The 27,285-nt window shown below is 42.7% G+C and overlaps 1 protein-coding gene across 1 annotated transcript in view; it reads left to right on the top strand.

The window, feature by feature from the left end:
- Positions 1-27,285, top strand: part of SEMA5A (semaphorin 5A) — a 1,250,864-nt gene that overhangs the window by 780,562 nt on the left and 443,017 nt on the right. The window contains 1 exon segment of the mRNA XM_029590025.1: positions 26,708-26,990. Within this exon segment, the coding sequence (XP_029445885.1) occupies positions 26,708-26,990 (283 nt within the window).

Genomic DNA, 27,285 nt, shown 5'->3' with positions numbered 1-27,285 from the left:
ATGTTTTCCTTTTCATTCTAAAAAGTGCTGCTGTTTTGAAAGGAATCATAATAACATAGCAGATGTTGCCAGATATGACTAACTGACCCACCTAGACTGCCCAGTTATCCCTGCCTACAGCACAACTAGCTACATTGCTCCAGTTCTGGTCTTTACCCTTCCTTGCCCTAACCATTTCTCACTTTGCTAAGGATATATCCCAGCTGTCATCCCTCCAACCATACCTGTCCCTCCACCCTCACCAAACCTCAGGGTCACAACAACACAAACATTCCATGGTATGATCATGACCTTCCACTTGTCCTTGAATTTACATTTTTAATGGAAAATTGCACCTTTTTGTACGTCATTGAAGTCCACTAAATATTTGTATAGACTCTACTAAGAAAAATTTGCGACTCTACTAAGAAAAATTTGCCATCAGTGTAGTTGAGAAAAAGCATACCAAGCAGTCTCCAGGTCTTCCATGTGGGCTGCTGTGCCCACATGGAAGACCTGGAGGGTGCAGATTTGTAATTGAGTTTCAGAAGGAGAAGGAGCATTAATTTTTGTGTGTACTGTGTTCCTTTTTCTTCTCCTTTTCTTAATTTCCTTTTTGGAAGTAGAATTCTTTTTAAGGTCTTCTGAGTTGGATTTTCCTGCTGAAAGAGGAGAAATGTCGTCTTCAATTAGTATTTTGTCTTCTGTTTTTGTTAGTGGGAGGAATAGTTGGTTAAGTAGGAAGAATAAATATCCATCAATCTCCTAGGAGAAGAAGAGTAGGAAGTAAGGAGAAGAATGGCACCCCCCCCCTGACATTCAAAGAGAAGGAGGAAAGAGGTACCCCATCAGTATCCCATGGACTAATTAAGATCAGAGGAGAGTAAAGCCATGTAACAAGAGATCAGATTAAGTTATGGAGAAGTAAATTGGGAAGGTAAATTGAACCAACTGCCTACCAGTACTGCCACCTTTTAGAGGGAGCTTCAAAATTGCCCTAAATTGGAAGGGACAAATCTGGTCGGGAATACTAACAAGCAACAAACTTCAGAATCACAGATTTATCCGATTTATAGTTATATAAGCAATGTATTTACCAAAATAACTCATATTAAACTACTGGACTTATTATATGTACAAAACCCGTGTTCAAAAAATGAAAAGGGTTGTGAGTGGAAGAAAACACTATACCATAATAATCCTCCTCAACCAGTAATTAAAAAATTATGAGTTAGACAGTCATAATAGGCATCATCAGGAAAATGTAATTAAACATTTTAACTGTCTTCTGCCTTATGTCTAATCATTGGTCTACTGCAATGTCCTACATATTTTTTCTTTTTCGATTATGTCAAATAAACCCTAGTTTCATGAGTCAAATGATTGTAGTTGTAGATCATCAACTTATGTGAATAAACAACGAACAGCCACCACCAGTTGGTTTTCATCAAATGTTCCTTTTCTCACGGAGCGCCACACTGGTCGCAGCTTAAAATGCCCATCTCATTTCAGCCCTCAGCCCACCATGGGTCCATGTTTTGAATGTTATTAATCAGGGTACTATCGTTAGATGTCAGTCTAAAGACAAATATTAGAATAAGCCTTTTAAAGAAAACATAGCATTAAAAACATATCTACCGTCATTCAGAATACTCACACACATATAGTGGCTTTTACTTGAAAATGACGTCAAACATTATCCCCAGGATAACAGGCTATTTAAAGGACCAAAGATGCCAATCAAAATGCATCAATGTTTATCAGAAAGAGACTTTATGAAATCTGCTGACCTATCATTTTATAATAGCGAGTACTAATCATTCTCGTTATAAAGACCATCAGGTTGCATGGTATTGAGGTGGAAGATCCAAAATTGAACATGGAAACAGAAGACACTGAAGAGCCACATAGCCAGAAAGATCATTGGGAATGCAGCAGTTGCTTGATATGTGAACAGTCTATCACAGGTCTCACTTGGTGTGATTCAGCTATGGGAAATGTATATACTGATTGTAAGACCTCCAATGTTATATATTTGATAATCTGCCCTTGTGGCAAAAAATACATTGGAAGTACTTCACGTCCAATCTGTAAGCATACAATTGAACACCGCAGCTGCTTTTCCACACAGAAACTACAAGCTCCTATAGTCCAACATTGCATTGACTTTGCTCATCAATTCTCTGATCTAAAGTAGAGAGTAATTGAAAACGTATGGGGGAATCCTTGAGGTGGTTATCCAGCATACCAGTTAAATTATAGGGAACAATTTTGGTTCTGTACTTGGACCGCTGCTTTTCAATATATATATAAATGATCTGAAAGGAATATGACGAGTGAGGTTTTTAAATTTGCGCATGATACAAAATTATTCAGAGTATTTAACTCACAAACAGATTGTGATACATTACAGGAGGACCTTGCAAGACTGGAAGATTGGGCATCCAAATGACAGATGAAATTTAATGTGGACAAGTGCAAGGTGTTGCATATAGGGAAAAATAACCCTTGCTGTAGGTACATGATGTTAGGTTCCATATTAGGAGCTACCATCCAGGAAAAAGATCTAGGCATCATAGTGGATAATACTTTAAAATCATCGGCTCAGTGTGCTGCAGCAGTCAAAAAAGCATACTGAATGTGAGGACTTATTAGAAAGGGAATGGTTATTAAAACGGAAAATGTCATAATGCCTCTATATCGCTCCATGGTGAGACCGCACCTTGAATACTGTGTGCAATTCTGGTAGCCGCATCTCAAAAAAGATATAGTTGCGATGGAGAGGGTACAGAGAAGGGCAACCAAAATGATAAAGGGGATGGAACAGCTCCCCTATGAGGAAAGGCTGAAGAGGTTAGGGCTGTTCAGCTTGGAGAAGAGATGGCTGAGGTGGGATATGATAGAGGTCTTTAAGATCATGAGAGGACTTGAACGAGTAGATGTGAATTGGTTGTTTACACTTTTGAATAATAGAAGGACTAGGGGGCATTCCATGAAGTTAGCAAGTAGCACATTTAAGACTAATCGGAGAAAATTCTTTTTCACTCAACACACAATAAAGCTCTGGAATTTGTTGCCAGAGGATGTGGTTAGTGCAGTTAGTGTAGCTGGGTTCAAAAAAGGTTTGGATACGTTCTTGGAGAAGTCCATTAACGGCTATTAATCAAGTTTACTTAGGGAATAGCTACTGCTATTAATTGCATCAGTAGCATGGGATCTTCTTAGTGTTTGGGTAATTGCCAGGTTCTTGTGGCCTGGTTTGGCCTCTGTTGGAAACAGGATGCTGGGCTTGATGGACCTTTGGTCTGACCTAGCATGGCAATTTATTTCTTATTTTCTTATACCATGCAACCTGATGACCTTAATAGCGAGATTGATTGGTACTCACTATTATAAATTGATAGGTCATCGGATTTCATAGAGCCTCTTTCTGATAAACATTGACGTATTTTGATTGACATCTTTGGTCCTTTAAATAGCCTGTTACCCCGGGGATAATGTTTGACGTCATTTCTGAGGAAAAGCCACTATGCGTGTGAGTTTTCTGAGTGGCGGTAGAAATGTTTTTCATGCTATGATTTCTTTAAAAGGATTGTCTTTAGACCAACATTTAAAGATAGCACCCTGCTAAATACTTAACATTTGAAACACAGGCCCATGTTGGGCTGAGGGCTGAAATGAGATGGGCATTTTGAGCTGCGACCAGTGCGGCGCTCCGTGAGAAAAGGAACATTTGATGAATACCAACTAGTGGTGGCTGTTCAGTGTTTATTCACATAAGATAAGTTGATGAACTACAACTATAATCATTAGACTTGCGAAACTAGTGTTATCTGACATAATTTTAGAAGTACATAATCAAAAAAGAAAAAAAATACGTGGGACATTGCAGTAGACCAATAATTAGATATATGGCAGAAGACAGTTAAAATGTTTAATTACATTTTCCTGATGATGCCTATTATGACTGTCTAACTCATAATGTTTGAATTACTGCTTGAGGTGGATTATTATGGTATAATGGACTTATTATATGCCATCCATTCAGTAAAAGTTATATATGGAACCTATTTCTAGACTCCAGCATGATTTTTACTTTAATTAAAATGGACTGTGATCAGACCCCCAGGGTCTTGCAGAGTATTCTCTCCCCACAACCCCCTTCATGGAATCCTCGATCCACTTGGGGCCCTTGAACTGCAAATGGGAAGAAATGAGGTGTAGACCTCAAGACTCTTAATTGCCTTTGGACTCCTCATTTAGGACTTCAGCCTAGGGGTTACACTTGAATGCTTTTGTCATGTCTCTCATTTGTATTCTTTCCTCAAACGAGTACATTGTGAGCTCCTTAAGCCTTTCTGTGTAGGGTTTGCCTTGCAGGTCTTGTACCATTTTAGTTCTGTTAGCCCTTTACTTAATTCCTTCTATCCTCGCAGTGTCCTTACAAAGCTTATTGACTCCAGAAAGGCGCAATGCTCAAGGTGGGATCTCGCTAGGAACCTACACAAGGGCAATGTTTTCTCCCATTGCCTGCCTCCATTTATGCACCCAGGCACGCTGCACCTTTCCTTGCTGCGATCTTACACTGCCTGTCAACTTTCAGGTTGTCAGAATTGATCATTCCCACATCTGTTTTCTGTTTAACAGTTGCCAGTTCTTATCTGCCTAATTGATAGGTGGCTAATGGATTTCTGCTCCCAAGATGCATAATTTTACACTTTCTTGCACTGAAGCATAACTTGAAAACCCCTTGACCATTCTTCCATTTTTGTTTTTAGTTGCCTTTCATTTTTCCCTCCCTTCCCAATGTGTCTGCCGTATTAAGAGATTTTTGTATCATTGACAAACATACTTTCGCTTTAAGCCCCCTTTGCATTATCACTAGTAAAGATATTGAAAAGAACTGGCGCTGCCACCAAGCAGCAAGCCCCTCGGTGCCCCTCATTGGTCACTTTACCATCACCAGAACATTTAAGCAAAGCAAATGATCGACAGTTCTACTTTCTTAGCAAAAAGTGCACAAATGGCTGAGGTAAGTGCATGCTGCTAAATTCAAACAGGCATCTACAGAAATAAAGTTAAGCACTTAGCAAAAATAAGTCTGTGAATTACCAAGCTGTTTTAGTATTAAATGAAATACATAAAGTGTTCTATTTTTAATCTGGTACTTTAGAGTATGGTGAAATAATGTGATCTATAAGAGAAGGTAAATTGAACTTAATGACTGAAGGAGTTAAAAGAATTACTGTCGCTGTACTAAACAATGGAGAGATTCTATCAGCAGTAAAAATTGCAATAAATAAAGCAAGCAGGCCTGGTGCGACCGGATGTGCCTACCGTGCATTTGGATGGGGCAGTATCCCCGGGGGAGGCGACGAGCCGGCAGCAGCAGGAAAGGCCATGGGGCTGCTGGCAATTGAAGAAGGAGAGAGGCTGCAAATCGCCAGCGCTGAAGCCACATCAGCCGCCGGAGAGGCCCGTGTTCCGATTGTATGTGCTCGTGTGCACAGCTTCTGCTCTCTCTCCCCCCTTCCCCCCCAATTTGCAAGGCCAGTGAACCTTACAGCCTGAAGACATCAGGAGGCACTCAGGGCTGTGGTGGAGCTCATCCCACCATGGCCCAAAGACAACAGGAGGCCATGTGTGTGAGTGACTGAGAGCCTGTGTTTTTGTGCATGTGTGTGTCTGTGTGAGAGCCTGTGTGCCTGTAAATGTGTTTATGTGAGAGCCTGTGTGTGTGCGCCTGTGAGTGCCCATTTGTTACATATAGGCTCTCACAGACACACACACACACACACACTCTCACAAACACACATAATATATCTGTGGGGGAGAGGGAGCCTGTGTATGTTAGAAAGAGGGAGTGTGTGAGAGAATAAATGTGTTACTGTGCATATATGTGAGTGAGAAGATAAAATTTGGGCGTCCCTACCTCCCCCAATTCATGACAATCTTAGGGTGACTGGAAATAAGAAGTTCACAGGTATGGAGAGCAAGAGATTTTTTAAAACCCTTATTAGTTTTAATTATTGGATGTAATTTGATAATTCTACTCTTGAAATATTAAATTTTTTTGGGGGGGGAATAGAACATTTTTTAATTATTGGATTTTTATTCATCAGATGTTTGGAAATATTTTATTGATGTTTGGGAAATGTATATTCTATTCATTAACTGTTTGAAATATTTATTCTTTGTATGAATATAATTTTACTATTGTGATTGTTTTATATTTCTTGATTTTATTATTTAATGTTTTATGAAGACTGGAACTGTCTCTGTTTTTTCCATTGTTGCTCTGCATATAGAAGCTGGCTTATTGTGGGTTCCAGTTCAGTTCTTCTCGGCACGTTTCTGTTTATACTTTCTGATCTCTTTATTCTGTATTTGGTGAGGGTCTCTCTCTGTCCTGCATATGTGACCGAGGTGAGGTATTTTGCTTGCATGTAATTTCTGTGTAGGGATGTATGGCAGCCTGGTTTCCTAATAAGAGCTTTTATTGGTGTTCTAGGGCCTGGTGTAATGTGTAGTGTTGCCGTTTCAAAGATAAGGTTGTTAGGGTTGTTTTGGTATGGGAGGTTACTATATTATAATGGTAATTCTGTTTCTTCATGGCTTTCTGAGGGCCAAGCTCTCACCCAACACACATTAGAAAAAGTCTTAATTCCATAGGATCTCCAAGTGTCCTTTTTGCAGAGTTTTCTGGTTGGTACCACAGGAGTGCTTGCAAATATAATATGCATGCTGTGTTATTTTGCTCAGAAAACTGTACTTTTGAATGTTCTTTTTCATGTAAAATTTATTATAAATTCATAATTTGTGTGTGTGTGTGTGTGTAAAGGGTGTGAGAGTGTGTGTGGTGTGGGAAGGGGGTGGTGTGTGTGCAAGGCTGTAAGGTTCGACTAGGGTATCTAATACCATTCCCTATCCATGGGTTCTGCGGTTGAGGGGGGGTGCATGTCAATTTTTAAAAATATAGATTGCAGGATGGAGCTGGCCTTTATTTGCTGGGCTCAGGACAGGCACTGAATGAATCGGGGGGGGGGGGGGGGGGGGGGTGTAGCACAGTAATTTTTCACACAGGGCAGCCAAAAAGCTGGCACCGGCCCTGAAAGCAAGCAGTGCAAACATCTGTAGTAATAATGTCAGCTGCTTTGCCAGGAAATTCTGAAAGTCCGTCAAGTGCCTTTTTTTTTTTTTTCTGACTGCTTTATGCCTAGAAATAAAGGTTAGTAAATAATACATTTCTTGACTAGCTTTCAGGAGCTAATACTCTCTTCCTAAGGTCAGAATTCAAATGAGAAAAAGTCTGACATCACCAGAAAATATAAAACAGTGTGGCTGCCATAAGTGAATCATAAAAAGAATTCCAGTGTTAGGACAAAGGGAGGAGGGGGGAAGGAGGGTTCATCTAGGCCCCCTTTCAACTGTATAAAGTTGTACTGATTCTGATTGCGTAATACACAGAATGATTAAAATTAAAAGAGGAACCAAATCACAAAATAACAACAGTAAAGTTAAATTACAGGTTACGGAAAGCACAATAATAAGGACATGCCTCAGGTTTTGCGTTCTGGTGCTGGTCCATATTTTATTTATTTATTTATTTAACACTTTTCTATACCGACCTTCATGAAAAGGATTCATATCAAATCAGTTTATATAGAACATGGGGACTAACTAAATAACCATATAACAAGGATTCAAGAAGCAATAGGCAAAGTTACATATAACAGGGAGAGAGAACTTGGAGGGCTAGAAGCCGGGAAGAAAAGAGGACAGCATAACTGGAAGTAGATATATGCTGTGACTAGGCTAAGCGTCTAGTCAAGTGAGCGAAGTCTGGTTGAGTGGTAAGGTGACGTTTTAGAAATTAAGGGAAGGCTTGAAGGACAAGCCAAGTTTTAAGTTTTTTTCGAAAGGTTATAAGGCAGGGTTCCAATCTGAGGTCAGTCGGCAAGTTGTTCAAAATGGTGGGGGCAGCTGTGGAGAAAATATTGTCCCTGGTCTGATTTTATTTCTGGCCCGGTGACAGATACAGCATATTTTGCTGCTACAGCCCCGGATTATACAGAGGTTTTCGTGTTCCCTTTGTCCTAACACTGGAATTCTTTTTATGATTCACTTATGGCAGCCACACTGTTTTATATTTTCTGGTGATGTCAGACTTTTGCTCATTTGAATTCTGACCTTAGGAAGAGAGCATTAGCTCCTGAAAGCTAGTCAAGAAATGTATTATTTGCTAACCTTTATACAGTTGAAATCTTTTGATTTTCTCATCATCTTTGGGAAATATGCTTCTCTGACGTTTTTATGTTTTGCACAGCACTGGAGAAAATACATTTCTGTTTTTATTTCTCTAGTGTTACATTGCATACAGAGTCTGGCTTTATGGGATTTCCAGTTCAGTTTTTGTTTGCATATGTTTATTTATAGTCTGTGATCACTTATTCTTTATTTAGTGAGGGTCTGCTGTTGTGTCTGTCGCTGTCCGACGTCTCTGCTCCGCCCACCTTACCTCGTTGGCGACTCCCTTCAGGGTTGGTGGAGGGCTTGCTGCTTCGGCATCTCCGGGCCGTCTTCCTCTGGCGTTCCCGGACCGGATTGACGCTGCAAGCCGCCATGTCGATTAGATGCCTAAGGGCGTGCGCGCGGCCTGACTGATGTACCAGCATTGGCGTGAACCTCAGGGGCGTCCCCCTGAGATGACGTCACCAGCTCCAGATATTTAAGGTCTCAGTTTTCACTAACAAGACGAGTTAGCAAGGGTTTGCTTCCTCCTGGTCGCTGCGGATGGGATTTGCTCTCCGCAAATCCAGCTACTCTGCCTCCTCGGACTTCACTAGAAGTACCCACTTCTCGGGAGCCTCGCTTTCTCTTTTTCTTTGCAGTCGCAGTCCGGAACCAGTACTCGCTCCTCGAGTGCCCACATCCCGGACTTGCTCCTGAATACCACTTCTGCTAAGAAGTCATCGCTGCTTACAACATTGTGAGTTTCCATCTATCTCTCAGAGCCTTCCCTGGGTCCAGGTACTTGCTCCTCGAGGGCCTAATGTATACCATCTCCTGGGCTGCCTTAAGAGACTATTGTGTGAGTTTTACCATCATGGACTTGCTCCAGAACTCTGCATATACTGCCTACTCACTTTCTTAGTTTCTCTACAGCTCAGCCACCCTGGGATCGCTGTTCCAATACCTGAGGGACTACAGCCCAGCCAGGCGCTTCCAGCTCACTACTGCCACCTCTGGTGGTTTACTATATTGTCTAATAAAAGAACTAGTGTGTGTCTGTCTCCTACACTAAACCTGACCAGTGGTCCCTCTCGGGATTTCCCCCAAGGGCGTGGTCACCTGCCACTGGTCCAAGGATCCACCCACAACTATTCTGATAACAACAGATTGCTAAATACCAGCTTTAACAACAGAGCTTTCAGACAGATTGCTAACTCCTCCCAGCTTTCTCTACAGAGCTTTGTTAACAGATTCACATCAGATTGCTAACTCCTCACAGAGATTCTGACAGATTGCAAACTCCGCTCGGAGATTCATATCAGTCTGCCCATATTTTGCATGTTTGAACATGCATGCATTTTCTGTGTAGGAACCTGTAGCAGTCCAGCTTATTCTGCTTTCCAGTTTGCACCTCCCAATAAGAGGTATACTGGTGTTCTAGGGCACATTGTAGTATTTACATTGCCACCTTTTTGTAAGCTGGCTTGTAGTTGGGTGAGTTCTGAGTGTTGGTGCTAGTTTGGTATGGAAGGTTTGCTACGTAGGTGAGTGTGTTTTTCTCAGGATTTTGTGTTACTTTGTAGAGTGCTTGGTAGTGGAGGAAGTTTGTGTTGCTGTTATTGAAATGACACCGGAATTTGAATATTCTCTTTGGCATGGTGAATAGTAAAGGGAAACTAAATAAATCACAAAAATGTCCTCAGTAGAAGACTTACTCAGTTTTTTAGGTAATTTGTAGGACCTTTATGACCACAACTTGTCAGTCCGAACAAGCTGCCTAGACATTTGGTCCACCTTTATTATAATTTAAATATAGTGCTCGCTCGGAGTCAGAAAATAATTTTATTTCATTTTTTCAAACTTTTCCTTAAAAAGTCATATTAGGTCCGCAGGGGTCCTTTTAGCTGAAGAGATTCATACAGACAAAATTGTTTATCCAGGAGTTAGAACAATAAAGGTTACTTAGCTTATGTCACAGTCCATACATCACCCCAGGGGTGATGTATGGACTGTGATGTATAGACTGTGAAGTATGGACTGTGACATAAGCTGTGACATAAGCTAAGTAACCTTTATTGTTCTAAGTCCTGGATAATTTTGTCTGTATGAATCTCTTCAGCTAAAAGGACCCCTGCGGACCTAATATGACTTTTTAAGGAAAAGTTTGAAAAAATGAAATAAAATTATTTTCTGACTCCGAGCGAGCACTTTATTTAAATTATAATAAAGGTGGACCAATGGTCTAGGCAGCTTGTTCGGACTGACAAGTTGTGGTCATAAAGGTCCTACAAATTACCTAAAAAATTGAGCAAGTCTTCTACTGAGGACATTTTTGTGATTTATTTAGTTTTGGTTGGTCCTCAGATTTCCGAGGTATTTTTGGGCTTGTTGTTTGATTTTGAATAGTAAAGGGAAGCATCCTAGTTTTTTTCTGCACCCATTGTTAGGGCTGCTTCTGCCCGCATGGAATGTCTGTTTGCACACCGGAGGTGTGGGGCTTTTATTGGTGTTCTGCCCCATTCTGTATAGTTCGGGCTTAGTGATATATTAGACCCCAGACCTCACTCCCATATAAGAGAACTGGTTGAATGATGCTATTAAATAATTTTAAGAGTAATTTTATTGTGGGATTGTATTTGTCCGGAGGTTTCTTTGTTGATGTCGGGCTAATAGAGCTTTGTCTTGTATTGTCTTTATAGCCAAACTCCCAGATGGCACTTCATCACAGGCCAAGGTATGTAGTCTAGGATATTCTCAACTTCTTGTTCATTTAGGAATAATTTAAAATTGTTTGGAGATTTTTTTGGCCATTCTAGAAAATCATATTTTCCTTTTTTTCTAGGTTTACTTGTAGAGCCCATGATTTCTAGTGTGTCTTTTGCAGGTTTAGATTCTCTTGTAGATTTTCTAGGGTAGGGGATAAAAGGACCAGATCATCAGCATACAGCAAGCATTTATTGCTAAGTCATTTAATTTTAGTCCTGGAGCTGTGGAGCTCTCCAGTACTGTAGGAAGATCATTGATAAAGATATTGAATATGGCAAGGCTCAAGCTAAATCCCTGTCTCACTCTTCATTCGTGTCTAAAGCTGTCTGTCTGCATGTTATTTATTTTTACTTTACAAACAGGATGCGTAAAGTCGTGAACCACTTCCAAAGACAAAATACTTTACACCAATCAATTTATTTCGCCATAATTAAAAATTGTACAATGACCCCGTCATGGAGGAAAAAAGACCTCAGAACCCAAGTGCAAGTCTTATCCAAAAAGTATGCACATTTACAGGTGAGCCAATCATCGGCTTAAATAGCAAGTGAATTTTCAAAGGCCTACGTGTGTAAAAACTGGGGTTTACACACATGGCTAGGCCCTGCGTGCACATTTTACTATGAGCCCAGCCACGCGCGTAAACCCCGGTACACACCCAAGTGCTGGTCGAGGGAAAAGGGGCGGGCCTGGGAGTGTGGTCTGGGTGAGGCAGGGCGGGACAGAGTTCCAAAATAACAAAAAAAAGGTAGGAAAAGAGGTTTTAGGGGTCGGGAAGGAGAGGGGAAAAGGGAGGCAGAGTAGGCAGGGGAATAGGTGTTATGATCGTGGATCCTTGGGCTGGCTGAGACGGCAGATGTTGCACTGTGGGGACCCACAGTGAGCGTCGCAGCTGGGAGGCGGCGCTGAAGAGAGACTCCGGAGAAGACTTCACCACTGGAAGTCTGAGGTCCCCCCAGGAGGAGCCCGTAGGGACCCGGACCTCTTGGACTTAGGTGGGACCCTCTGCGACCAAGGATCCAGGAAGCGGCCAAAGAGATGGTCGATGAGGACGGTAGGGCCCAGGAGGCTGGAAGAGTCTTCACCCTTGGAAGTCCGCGGCTCCCCCGGGAAGAGCCCGTGAGAGCCCGAGCCGCTGGGGCTTAGGAGCAAGAACCGGATACCTGAAGAGGCGGAGGGAGCAGAAGTCAGAGTCCAGGAACGAAGCAGGGTCAGAAGCCAGAAGTCAGAGGTCCGAAGTCAAAGCCAGGGGTGGAAGCGAAGACAAAGTCAATGGACGAAGCCGGGTCAGAAGCCAGAAGCAAAAGAGACGATCCAGGATCCAACGCAGCAACTAGTAACTCAGGGGACTGAGTGAACCTCATTGCAAGGTGAGGTATGTCAGTGACTGCTGGGTTTAAATAACCCTGCAGTGTCTGACATCAGTGGAAGGCTGTCCCTGAGTTTCCCGCACTGGCCCCTTTAAGACTGAAGCCCCGGTGCGTCTCCCTGCGAGCGGATCGTCATCAGTGTCTTCCTCACAGGGAGAGCGCCACGGTAGGCCGTGTTTCGGGCCTTTGGGGCCGAAGTGGAGGGACTCCCGCGGCTGGCCCTGGCCGGGAGGTGAGTGGAGGTCCCGGGGCACGTCCCGGGACCGTAACAATAGGGAAGTTCTCTCCCAGTCCTCTCCTTAATTGGAGCGGGCTAGGAGGGAGCTGGAGGAGGCCCGATTGCATAAAATCCCTCCTCCCCTGTGCACATGAGTCGCAGGCTGCCTGCACATGTGTGCAGCCATCGGATTTTATAACATGGACACGCATGCTTTTCTTTTAAATTCGACCCCTAAGTGTCCCAGCCCCCATGATCTTATTGAGTGCTAGGACTATACAGTGGATGCAGTGATCATTGGGTAATTGCTGGACTGTTGAGCACTAATTCCTTTTCCCTACTCTGAACCAAGCGATAAAAAAAAAGTAAACTGTTTCACCTTAAACCCAGGAAATTGACTTGTGCTGGTGAAAGACTGTGTTTATGAAGAAATGCATCCCTGAAGAGTTAACTGCACAAGAAAATATAAAGAAAAAAAAAGGCAGAACATCCTCTGAGGTCAGGTGGAGTGTGAAGCCATTGGAAGTTCCTCAGAATTAGGATGGCTACAGCACTGATGAGTCTGCCAATCACAGAAAGGGAGACAACTCATATTTCTCTAGCAGATTTTGACCGGCTTTTCTCCTGGAGAGAGCAATTTGCCAAGAGAGAGGGAGAGACAGAAGTATGGACTTCGAGGAGACAGGAAGATGGACAGCTGTTTCCTACCTCCATAACTGAGCTACATATGCTATACCCACAGGGGACAGTTCAGCGAGGAGCTGGGACACGGATAGACTGTTCTTCCAGTGATATCCATACCCAGGAGCTCCATGGTTAGATCACCCTCCTGAGTTAAGTGAAACTAAGCTTTCAAAAGAGAGTATTTTAAAAGTGGAGGGAAAACGTTTCTTTCTCTTTCTGTTTTACTAATCCAGTATCTCATTAGAAACATAGAAATGACGGTAGAAGAAAACCAAATGGCCCATCCAGTCTGCCCTGCAAGCTTCCACACTTTTTTTTTCTCTCTCATACTTATCTGTTACTCTTGGCCTTTAGTAACCTTTTGGTTCTATTTCCCTTCCACCCCTGCCATTAATGTAGAGAGCAGTGCTTGACTGCTTCTAAGTGAAGTATCTAGCTTGTTTGGTTAGGGGTAGTAACTGCCACAATAAGCAAGCTACTCCCCTGCTTATTTGTTTACCCAGCCTATGCAATTCAGTCCTTGATGGTTGTTATATGAATATAAAACCATGTTCCTTCATTTCCCCATGCCGTTGAAGCAGAGTGCTTCTCTGGATATGAATTGAAAGTGAAGTATCAGGCTTAATTGATTCCGGTAGTAACCGCTGTAGCAAGCAAGCTACATCCATGCTTATTTATTTACCCAGACTGTGGAATTCAGTCCTTGTTGGTTGTTGTCGGAATATAAAAATCATCTTTTCTTCATTCCTCCTGCCGTTAAAGCAGAGAGCAACACTGGATATGCATTAAAAGTGAAGCATCAGGCTTGTTTGGTTTGGGGTAGTAACCGCCGTAACAAGCAAGCTACTCCCCGCATTATTTGTGAATGCAAATCCTTTTTTTTTCACATTTCCTCTTGCCATTGAAGCATAGAGCACTGTCAGAGTTGCATTTACCATGTGTATGTCTATTGAATAAGGGTATTGTCTCCAGGTAGTAGCAGTCTTTCCCGCAAGCCTCCCTCTCTTCCTTCACATCCTCTAGACTTTATGGATCCACAGTGTTTATCCCACGCCCCATTGAAGTCCTTCACAGTTTTAGTCTTCACCACTTCCTCCAGAAGGCCGTTCCAGGCATCCACCACCCTCTCCGTGAAGAAATACTTCCTGACATTGGTTCTGAGTCTTCCTCCCTGGAGCTTCAAATCGTGACCCCTGGTTCAGCCTCTGAACTGAAGCCAAGCATAGACTCCTGCTTTAAGAGTATAGCTAGTAAAAACCCTGTCCACAGTGTAAGATTGAGAAAGAAATATCTTGGGGACCCTGATTCTTCTAGGAGAGACAGATTCTAGGCCATCTTCCTGCTCAGTGCGAAGTAAAGTACTGGGGAAGTACCCCAGGGGAGAGAGGCCTTTCACATACCGAAGTGTTCATCTAATTGGTTTGCCATCCTGTCAGCTCACCATCAGTAAGGGCCCCATCATTGTTTTGTTGCTGTTTTTCCTCAGTTTTTGTGATTTGGGGGTCAGGGGTGCATCTCTAACAGACTGGTGACATAGGGGTGGATCAGATTTTTTCTTTGACTACTCAGAGGTAAAGATATCCTTGAAAGTTTGCCTATTTCTTGGTTTTCTCCTTTCCCTATCTCTCTTTGTGCTTCATATTCCAAGTACCCACGACAGGTACACTGGCTGCACGGACAACGACCATTACCCTTATTCATGCATTGCTTAGGTTAAGAAAAAAACTGCAAGTTCATTATCCTGTGAAATATTGCAGCTGTTTGTCCTATATTTACTAGTGTTTTTTCTTACCCTTCCACTTTTTGGGTTAGATTTATTATCTGTTTACATGATACTAGTAAAGGGGTATTAACTGCTTTATTCTGGTGTGGTGATTGTACCTGGTCTATTGTGCTTAGAGTGAGGGATTATTTGTGAAGGGTACGAGGTGTAATATTTGGGGTTTGGGACACAGTCTAGACCCCTCGAGGTTGCAAACCCATAAGAATAATATGTCTATTTCTTCTATGGTAATTTCACTCCCTGTCTTGGAAACACACCTCAGGAGAGGTGCTACAATAGCTTTTCTCCCCCAAGCCAGTGACTGTAAGGTAAAGATGTGATCAGTGGTTCTGTGTTTCAGGAGAAACCCAGCCTGACTTCTATGCAGACTTTATTAGGAATTTTATTCCTGTTCATTAGGAACTTTAGTATTCATTTGTTGAGGACATTACAGATGATTTGGCTAATGTTACTGTTAAAACAGTTCATTTTATAATTATTTGGAGTAGGGGCATCTCCATGTTTAAAGATTAGTGTAATTAACCCTTTTGACCATGTTTAGGGAAGTGGCCAGATTATAGAATCAGATTAAATGGCTGTACTCGTGCTTTCTGGATACTGCTGCATTTGAGCATTTCATTTAATATCGTATTGAGACCACATGCAATTCTGAGCTTAAATGTCTGGAGGCATTCTCTGACTCCCTAGATTGTTTTAGGGGTGTTGAGTGGTGTTTGAAGGTTTACTTACTCTTGGCCATGTTTTTGATCTTGTGTGAGATCTTCAGGTTTAATCTCTTTACATAGCTGCTGGAAGTGCTTAGTCATAAGAACATAGGAATTTCCATGCTGGCAAGGTTCTACAGTGGCCACTCAGGTCAAAGTACCTGGCAGATCCAGGAAAGTAAGTCAAATTCCTGTTACTCACTCTCAGGGATGGCATTAGCTTTCTTTAGTCTTGTTTGCAGAATAATAGATTATAGACTTTTCCTCCAGGAGCTTGTCCAAACCTTGTCCACCACTATGATAGTGCCTCGCTCATGTCTTCTGGCAACAGATTCCACAGCTCAATAATTTAATGAGTGAAAAAGTACTTGCTATGATTTGTTTTGAATCTGCTGGTTGTTAGTTTCATGGAGTATCCCCTTGTTTTAGTATTATTTGAAAGGGTAAATAACAGTGCTTTATTTACCCATTCTACTCTACACATGATTTTATAAACTTCTGTCATATCTTCTCAGCCATCCCTTTTCCAAGCTAAAGAACCTTAGCCTGTGCAGCCTCTCATCATAGGAGAAATATTCCATCCCCTTTATCATTTTTGTCATTTTCCTCTGTATCATTTTTAGTTCTGCTATGTCTTTCTTGAGATGGGGCAACCAGAACTGCCATGCTGGGTCAGACAAAGATCCATCAAGCCCAGCATCAAAGTGTGGTCTTACCTTGGCTTGATACAGAGGCAATATAATATTTTCCGTTTTATTCTCCATTGCTTTTTGGATCATTCCTAACATTCTATTTTTTTTTTTTTTTTATCAACACTATGCACTGAGTTGCGAATTTCAACATATTATCCACAAGGACTTCAAGGCCCATTTCCTGGGTAATGACTCCCAATACATAACCTAGCATCCCTGTAGTTGGGATTATTTTGTACTTTTCTACATTACATTTCATCTGCCATTAAGTTACCCAAGTCTCACAAGGCCCTTCTGCAGTTCCTCTCAATCTGCTGCTTTAACAAATTTGCCAGGTCATTCATCAAAATGCATTATGGCATTAACGCATGCAATAACGCGTTAACACATGTGTTAACACCATAACATATGCAATAAAAGTGGTAGTGCACAGTGCAAATGCAAATTTTTGGAAGGGGTGGGATCAGGTAGGAGTTTGGGCGAGATTTAGGAAAATGAGGGGCAATATCACACCGTGTGATAGCATAACACATGCTATCACACGGTTTTAACGCTAGGCTTTAGGCTGTGGGATATGTCCAAAATGGACATAAGGCAATTCACAATAAATTTTTAGAATTGCATTTTGGACATTTCTGGGCTTGAAGGAGGGAGGGGGAGAAAGAAAGAGAGAGAACCTCTGGGGAGGGCCTCACAGTGTGCAACTATTTATATCTCTATAGGAGGGTCCTCTAATAGGTTGAGGTGAGTTGTTGGTGATGGTTTAGGGTTTAGGGGCCAGTTTTGCATGGAGAGTGAGTCATAGGAACAGCACAATACACCTCGGTGAAGATTTGACATAATTTGGAGTGAGGAAAGTCTCACAAAGATTAAATTTTGTACTATGTTATCTCACCCTAGCTTCACCTTTGTGAGACTTTCCTTACTCCAAATGACATCAAATCTTCACCGAGGTGTACTGTGCTGTTCATACATCTCACTCTCATGAGAAACTGGCCCCTAAACACTAAACCGCCACCAACACCTCATCTCGACCTATTAGATGTCCCTCCTATAGAAATATAAATACTTTGCTACTATGAGAGCCTTGTAGATAATCTCTCTCTCTTTCTCTCTGTCTCACAGGAATTATCATAGGGTACGATAAGTTTACTGCATCGTGTGGTGCAGTAATTTTCATATTTCCTTAATCACACCACTTTTTCTTAACATGGACATTATCAATGCATTATTAATGCATTTTGATGAATCTAGGGGTTGAATAGTTTTGTGCCACCTTCAAATTTGATCACTTCACTTATTCTCTTTTCCAGATCATTTATAAATATGTTAAACAGCACAGGTGCCAGTATCAATGTCTGTGGGACTTCACTAATGACCTTTCTCCATTTGGAAAACTGACCATTTAGTTCTACCATCTGTTCCTAGCCTTTTAGCCAGTTACCCATCCACAATAGAACACTGTCTCCTGTCCCATGACTTCGTAATTTCCTAAGGAGCCCCTCATTGGGGACTTTGTCAATTGCCTTCTGAAAGTCCAAATACATTTTATATCAACAAGCTCACCTTTACATGTTTATTTACATATTCAAAAAAATTGGTAAAACAAGATACACCTTGCTAAAACCATCTTGACTATTCCCTATTAAACCATGTCTATCTACATGGCCAATGATTTTGTTTTTAGAATGGCTTCTACCAGTTTGCCTGGCACTGATGTCAGGTTCACCAATCTTCAATTTCCCATGACACTCCTGGAGCCCTTTCTAAAAATCGGTGTCACATTGGCTACCTTCTTTTCTTCAGGAATCATGGATGTTTTAAATAAAAGGTTACAGATATTAGTAGCAGGCTAGCAATTTTGGGCCCAATATTCAAAGCTAGCCATGTAACTTAGCCAGTTAGAATTTATGTGGCTAAGTTTCAATATATATTCAGCAGCATGGCAAAGTCGCTGAATATACACGAATATGTGCGCACTTCACTGGATAGGCCTACCATGCTAAATTTAGACCTGTTGTATGAGGCGCGTAAACTTAGATGTACACTTATATGTCTAACTCCGAATATTGGTAGTTAGACGTATAAGTTATACATCTAACTCATTTCGCTCCTGATCTGCCCAATGCATGCCCATTTTTTTTGTGCGTACATTTTAGACATGTAAGGGACTTGTATGGCTAAGTGATAGCCGTTGAACACATGTGCATATTTAGTGGCCATTTCTCTGCATTAGTCTCGATTATCCGGATAAGTAGCGCTGAATGCACTTTGAATTTTGGGACTTCATGTTTTTGTTCTTTTAGAACTCTTGGGAGGATATCATCCATCTTGGTGATTTGTTACGATTTAGTCTGTTAATTTGATCTAGTATATCCTCCATTGTCATAGGTATTTGTTTTAGTGGCTCAGAATCTCCACCAGGAAAAATAGTGGAAGGTGTTCTAAACATCAAAATCAAAGAACATATAGAAAGACATGGTTTAATGGAATAAAGTCAGCATGGCTTTACCCAGGGCAAGTCTTGCCTCACAAATCTGCTTCACTTTTTTGAAGGAGTTAATAAACACGTGGATAAAGGTGAACCGGTACATGTAGTATACTTGGATTTTCAGAAGGTGTTTGACAAAGTTCCTCATGAGAGGCTTCTAGGAAAAGTAAAAAGTCATGGGATAGGAGGCGAAGTCCTTTCGTAGATTGCAAACTGGCTAAAAGACAGGAAACAGAGAGTAGGATTAAATGGACAATTTTCTCAGTGGAAGAGAGTGGACAGTGGATCTGTATTGGGACCCTTACTTTTCAATATATTTATAAATGATATGGAAAGAAATTCGACGAGTGAGATAATCAAATTTGCAGATGACACAAAATTGTTCAGAATAGTTAAATCACAAGCAGATTGTGATAAATTGCAGGAAGACCTTGTGAGACTGGAAAATTGGGCATCCAAATGGCAGATGAAATTTAATGTGGATAAGTGCAAGGTGATGCATATAGGGAAAAATAACCCATGCTATAATTACATAATGTTGGGTTCCATATTAGGTGCTACAACCCAAGAAAGAGATCTAGGCGTCATAGTGGATAACACATTGAAATCGTCGGTTCAGTGTGCTGCGGCAGTCAAAAAAGCAAACAGAATGTTGGGAATTATTAGAAAGGGAATGGTGAATAAAACGGAAAATGTCATAATGCCTCTGTATCGCTCCATGGTGAGACCGCACCTTGAATACTGTGTACAATTCTGGTCGCCGCATCTCAAAAAAGATATAATTGCGATGGAGAAGGTACAGAGAAGGGCTACCAAAATGATAAGGGGAATGGAACAGCTCCCCTATGAGGAAAGACTAAGAGGTTAGGACTTTTCAGCTTGGAGAAGAGATGGCTGAGGGGGGATATGATAGAGATGTTTAAAATTATGAGAGGTCTAGAATGGGTAGATGTGAATCGGTTATTTACTCTTTCGGATAGTAGAAAGACTAGGGGGCACTCCATGAAGTTAGCATGGGGCACATTTAAAACTAATTGGAGAAAGTTCTTTTTTACTCAACGCACAATTAAACTCTGGAATTTGTTGCTAGAGGATGTGGTTAGTGCAGTTAGTATAGCTGTGTTTAAAAAAGGATTGGATAAGTTCTTGGAGGAGAAGTCCATTACCTGCTATTAAGTTCACTTAGAGAATAGCCACTGCCATTAGCAATGGTAACATGGAATAGACTTAGTTTTTGGGTACTTGCCAGGTTCTTATGGCCTGGATTGGCCACTGTTGAAACAGGATGCTGGGCTTGATGGATCCTTGGTCTGACCCAGTATGGCATTTTCTTATCTTCTTATGTTCTTATTAAAGAGTGTTTCAGAAGTGCATTGTTACGCATCCCGTCAGCGCCCATCCCGCACACGGGCCTGCTCATCTTCATCGTTCCATGGCAGATCCTGGGTCGTCCTCCCTAGCGGCAGCTGCAAGTGCCTCCAGGCCCCGGCATCCCGCGGCGGTGGTCGCCGGACCTTCCACTGCGCACCAGGTCTCACGCCGGAGCTCGGCGTCCTCGCTTGTATTCGCCACACCCCTACTCGCACGCGCACGGACTGCCCGGCCTCTTGTAGGGCCAAGGGCGGGTCCTAGCTCCGCGGCACGCCCTGATTGATCCCCTGTTATAAGGAAGTCATTGCCTCCACTTCCTTGCCTTGGCAATCGGGTCGGCTTGTATGCTAGATCAGTGGTTCTCAACCTTTTTCCCATCGTGACACACTTGATAGACCATGTTCACATGTGTGACACACTGCTTATTACAATTTACGGCGGAAATAAAAAATAAAGGTCCAGTATTATTTTTATTGTTAAGAATGACACAAGGAAAAGATACATATTGTATCTGAACAGAAATTGCCTAAACGGTAAACATCCCACACCAAAACAGCACCAATTTCCAGCACTTAACAGTAACTACCTTACCTAAGAAAAGGCAACACTGGAAATATTACACCAGGCCTTAAGAAAATACATCTCCTATTAGGAAAACGGAACAAGCTAGGCTACTATAGAGCCCTACACAGAAACTACACCCCAGCAGAGAACCTCACCTGAATCACATGTGCTGACCCTCACCTAACAAAGAATAAAGAGACCAAAACGCATAACTAGAAGCATGCAGACAAAAACTGAATTGGAAACCACAATAAGCCAGAGTCTCTGTATGCCATGCAACAAAGGAAAAAAAGAAACATCACCCATCCTTATAAAACAAATCAAGAAATATAAAATCAGTAGCAGTAAAACCATACTAACAAAAAGAACAGATTATTTCAAAACAGCGGATGAATGGAATATCCAATAATTAAAAACTCATATCAAAAATTTCTAGATACCAATAAAATATTTTAAAATAGCAGACACAAAGACCCAGTAATGAAAAATAATAAGATACAAAAAATGTTTTTCTCAGCATACCTAGAAATATTTGATATCCAGGTACCCTGAGATTGTTTTGAATTAGCAGGAGGAGGGATGGTTTGCTTGCAACTTTATCCTCTCTCTCTCTCTCTCACACACTGGCTCTCAGTCACTCACATTTACACATGCTTTTTCTCCTCATTTATATAGGCTCTTGATTACACTGTTACACACATGCTGTCTATCTTTTCAGGCTTACACTCACAGGCTTTCAATCACGCACATACATGCTGTCTTTTTCTCTCACACACAGATTCTTATTCACATGCTTACAAACCTCTTTCTCTCATTTACACACAGGCTCTCAATCACATACTCACATGTCCCTCACCTAAACCAGCTCTCAATCACACACAGACTCACATGCTGTCTTTCTCTCACTTTCACACATGCTCTCAGTCACATACTCACATGCTCCCTCACCTAAACCAGCTCTCAATCACACACATAATCTTTTAGGGATGTGCATTCGTTTTAAACAAATGCACAATCCGCAACGTATAGCTCCCTATTCGTTGCATTCGTGTGGTTCCGAAACATATGGCGAACCCCTACGAATGCAATGTATCATTAACGAATAAACCCCCCACCCTCCTGACCCCCCAAGACTTGCCAAAAGTCCCTGGTGGTCCAGCGGGGGTCCTGGAGTGATCTCTTGCACTCGGGCCATCGGCTGCCAGTATTCAAAATGGCGCCGATAGCCTTTGCCCTTACTGTCACAGGGGCTACCGGTGGAATTGGTCGGCCCCTGTCACATGGTAGGAGCACATTGGTCGGCCCCTCTCACATGGTAGGAGCACAAGATGGCGCCAGCCGCCCGAGTGCAGGAAAATGCTCCAGGACCCCCGCTGGACCACCAGGGACTTTTGTCAAGTCTTGGGGGGGGGGGGGGCAGGAGGGTGGGGGGTTGTTAATTAAGTTTAAAGGTTTGGGATGGGGTTATTTTTTTTTTACTTTAATGGGAAACGAATCCCATATGTAACTAATGGACGAATCGGGGTCCTCCGAAAACGGATGTAACGGATTTGAGTCCCGACGAATATGAATACCGTATCAAACGTATCCATCCCTGCTGCACATCCCTACTCTCTTTCACATGTACAGGCTCTCACTCACACACACACACAGGATCTCAAACACACATGCTTGCTCATTCACTCACTCTCCCCCCCACCCCCAAACTAGCGGCAGCAGCAGTCTCCTCCACTTCTAACCCTAAAGGCAGCAGCAATCTACTTCATTTTCAGCCCTCTCGGAGCAAGAAGTCTCATCGGCAGTGGGGGTTGACGACATTCTTCATTTTTCTCTGAGCCGCACTGCTCATTCTTCAGACCGCACCTCTCTTCTTTTCTTCAGGCCAATGCCAAGCACACTAGCAAGGTCTCTTCTTCCTGCGCACGCACCTGCTGCTCACCACTTCCTCTTCCGGGCCGTGGGGGGGGGCGGGAAGAAGAGCGCATGCCGGTGCCGCTGACTCCTGCTCTCCTTCCATGTTCCGCCCGGGCTTTTAGCATTTTAAGCCCGGGGGTAGGACCTGTCTTGCTCGGGTAGGGGGAGCAGCTGACTCAGCAGGGGACCGGGAAGTATGGCGACACACCTGCGTGCGCTTGGTGACACACTGGTGTGTCACGACACACCGGTTGAGAACCACTGTGCTAGATTGTCACTGTGTTTGTTTCTTGCTCCAGTCTTCCATGTCTCGTTCCAGGATCCTTCTTTTCCAGTTCTGTTCCTGCCTTGTTCCTGCTTCCTAGTACTCCAGCATCCTTCTGTTCCTGTTCGTCTGTTCGTCTCCCCAGGTAGTACCTCCAGACTGATTCACTGGTACTGACCTCAGCTTGTCCCTTGTCCTGCCTGCTGCCTGCCTTCTGACTCCAGTCCGTCCCTCGACCTGCTCGTCTGCTACCTGCCTTCTTACTCCAGTCCACTCCTCGACCTGCTCTTCTGCTGCTTGCCTTCTGACCCCAGTCTGTTCCTCGACCTGCCTGCCTGCTGCCCGACTTCTGACCTCGGCCTACCTATGACTTTGTCTGACCTCCGGTATCTGACCTCTGCTTTGCTGACTACTCCTTGGACTGTCTACCGGACTTTGACCTCTGCCTGCTTGACCATGTCTCTAGATTCTGGCTCTGTTGCTAGCCTTGTCATCGCCTACACTTTTCGAGTCCTCCTTGTTACATTTGACCTCCAGTCTCGAACCTGACCGCGCTCCCCTTCTGCCTGTGGGCACGCCAGACTTTCTATCTCCCAGGAGACCCTGTTAGGCACACCTAAGTCCAAGTGGCCTGGGTCCCTACAGGCTCCTCCCGGGGTGACCTTGGGCTTCCAGTGGTGAAGCTCTTCCTAGCCTCTGTCTCCTCCAGTGCTCCGCCCCCTGGGGGCAGTTGCTTCCTAGTCCCTACCAGGAGGCAGATCTCCACTGCCTCAGGACAAGGGTCCACCCCCGAGCGCAAGAGGCATATGTTCCCAACATCCTCCCTCCTAAAGATCAAGGCAAAGAATGTATTCAGTTTGTCTGCTCTTTCCTTGAACTTCCTGAGCACCTGTTTTTCCCTGTGATGATCTAGCAGCCTCATAGGCTTTTGTCTTCAAATGCACTTGAAAAAGTTTTTATTAGTAGATTTTGCCTCACTGGTAAGCATTTTCTCTTGGCCTGTCTAACTTCTGTTTTAAATCTAACTTGCCAGTGCTTATACTTTGGCCTATTTTCATCATTTGGATCTGTGTTCCATTTTTTGAATGAAGCCCTTTTAACTTTAACTGCCTCCTTTACCTGAACATTAAATTACGCTGTCAATGGTTAGGTCCTCCTTCAACATTTTTAATGCATGGAATATATTTTATCTAGGCTTTCAAAATGGCATTTTTAAACTATGTCCATGCCCCATGCAAACTTTTAACCTTTGCAACAGCCCCTCTTTAGTTTTTTAAAATTAATTTCTTCATTTTAATATAGTCTTCCTTTTTAAAGTTATATGCCATTGTAGTAGTTTTTTCAACTTTTTTTTTTATTATTGTAATAAAACACAATAAACAATACAATAGTAAGATAGAAGGAAGGGATGAGAGTAAAGGGAGGGAGGTGAAAGATATGAGAAGGAAGGGAGGGTTGAGAATAAAACTGACAGGTGAAGGTGAAAGAGGGAGGGGATGGGGAGTGATTGAGAGAGGGGTGTGAGGGAGGGAGGGGAAGTTTGGTGCATGTGCACACAGACACCTACACCTCAGAAGGCAGGGTTCCCAGAGGTGTGGCACATTTACCAACTTCAGAGAAATCTAGATTAGTGGTTTTCAACCCAGAGTTCAGGGGCAACCTGGCCAATCTGGTCTTCAGGATAACCCTAATGAATATGCGTGAGATACATTTGCATGCATTTCTTCCAATGCATGCAAATATGTATATATCATGTATATTCATTAGGATTAACCCAGAATTTCTCAACCCTGAGGACTGGGTTGAGAAACTCTGATCTAGAAATATTAATACTGACATTCATGGGGACCCTGCCCCCTGCTTTTCCCCTTTCCCAACATTTCAAATCAACAAAAGGGTCAGACATGATTCTGTCTCCCACATTCCTCACACCTACAAAATCGGAGGGGACCCCCTTTCCTTCCCCCTAACCCTCTCAGTGATTTGAAATGTGGCTGTTTCCCTGAAAAATCCATGATCTAGATCAGTGTTCCCAAACTCTCTCCTGCAGGCTCACCTCACTGATCTGGTATTCAGGATATCAATAATGAATATTAATGAGACAGATCTGCATATACCAGGTCTCTGGGCCAACATCAGAAAACTCCGGGTCCTGCTGCAGAAGCAGACCCTGGAAAAAAAGGTCACCAGGGGTGCAGTTGAAGTGAGATCTTTCAGGGCTGCACAGCCAGAAGGAAAAGGAGAGTGGGCCCCGCGCCGGAAGGAAGAGACCTATCGAGCCATATGTCCGAGGAGCATTGGCTCCTCGCCAAAATGAAAATGGGCTGCGAGTGCACACATGCAAAAGAACAAGGAGCATCTCCCCCCTCCCCACCCCTTAAAAAGGAAGAGATCCATTGCCTGTGCGGCTGCAAGGAGGAGGCATTTAGAAGAGGAGGAGCTACATTGGGACCATGCAAGGGAAGTTGTTTGAAGGAGATCTGTCCACCCTGGAAGAGGAGGCTGCTGTCATTGGTAGGTTTGGGGGTGAGGACTGTGTGTGGAAGAAGAAGAGAAGTGAATGTGCATGTATGTGTAAGAGTGTATGTAAGTGTATGATGGAGGGAGAGAAGTGTTTGTGTGTGTGTGTGTGTGTGTGTGTGTGTGTGTGTGGATGTGTGTGTGTGTGTGTGTGAAAAAGAGAGAGGAGTGAGTGCATATGTGTGTGGAAAAGGAAGATAAGTGAGAGTGCCTGTGTGTGTGTGCATGTGTATGATGGAGAAAGTGCATTTATGTGTGTGAGTGAGCATGTGAGTGTGCTATTGTGAGAAAGTTTGTGCACATGCTGCTACCCCTCCCCCCCCCCCCCCCCCCCAACAGCCTCAGGGTGATAGAAAATCAAAACTTCCCAGAGATGGACATAGATGAATCTGTACTATTTAGACCCGGTATAACTGCGCTGTTTCTTCACTGGCCTTATGAAGAGAGAGTAACAGTCAAAACCTCATCCCAGATGTATTAAGTTAGTCCAATAAAAATGTATCACCTACAATTTGTTTGTTGACCCTTAATTCTATAGACTTTCATGTAGTAAGTCTCATGCCGCAGGTTAAATATATTGATATTTTGAAAATGCTTAAAGCATTAATTACCCTGAATGTCTAGAAACAGCTATGCACAGAACAACATTGCATCTTTTACTTCCTAAAAGGTTTTTGGTTTTTTCTTTAGATTAAGCCCATACCTTTTCATCATGGTATTGATGTTTTTTATGATATCACAGTCAATATAAGCCACACACAAGTGTGTTTTGGTAATTTGTGTCACTGCTTGGGATTCTGGAGGAATTAGAGTGGAACAGTTAAAAGAATATCAGAAACAGCAATTTAAAAGGCTCATATTTTTGTGAACTAAAGAGTACAAGGTACCACTTACTTTATGACTTACTGCAGAGTATGTAGTTGGTACATTTTAAAAATCTATTTGTTTTATATCAAGCAACTCTTTATCGAATAAAAGGTCTGTCTGAAGAGAGATAGGTTTGTCCTCTATTAGCATTGTTTATGTAGCAAAATCTTTAGCCGTTTAAGAATGACATAATGTACATGAAATATGAATTGATTTTTAATGTATCTTGTTAATCCTCACTCCTGGACAAAGATTGCTTATTTTATTCCTCTTTTCTCTTTTGCAGAGCCAAATTTGTGTCATCTTATGACATCGGACACTTCACTTATTTCTTTTTTCGGGAGAATGCAGTAGAACACGATTGTGGGAAGACCGTCTTCTCTCGGGCTGCCCGAGTTTGCAAGAATGACATTGGAGGGCGTTTCTTGCTGGAGGACACCTGGACAACGTTCATGAAGGCTCGGTTGAACTGTTCTCGCCCTGGGGAAATTCCATTTTATTACAATGAACTACAGAGTACCTTCTACCTGCCAGAGCTGGATCTCATCTATGGAATCTTCACCACTAATGTGTAAGTAGCCTGACAAATATTAGCTTTAGTTCAGGTGGTTATTCAACCTTTTCTTCCAGCTAATTCTTTTGGTGCAGATCACATGTTAGCTCCTGGGAGTTTCTTCCAGTAGATAAGAACATAAGAATTGCCATGCTGGATAAGACCAAGTTCCATTGATCCTAGCAACCTGTTTCCAACAGGGGCCAATCCAGGTCACAAGTATCTGGCAGCAGTGGTGTACCTAAAGTATGTGGCACCTGGGGTGGATTCTACCTTTGGCACCCCCTCTTCCCCACCACTGCAACCCCCGGTT

The sequence above is a fragment of the Rhinatrema bivittatum genome, chromosome 2 (genome assembly GCF_901001135.1).
Source record: "Rhinatrema bivittatum chromosome 2, aRhiBiv1.1, whole genome shotgun sequence".
Lineage (NCBI taxonomy): Eukaryota > Metazoa > Chordata > Amphibia > Gymnophiona > Rhinatrematidae > Rhinatrema > Rhinatrema bivittatum.
Note: the sequence above shows the minus strand (reverse complement) of the source record. Positions and strands in the feature narration are given on the sequence as shown.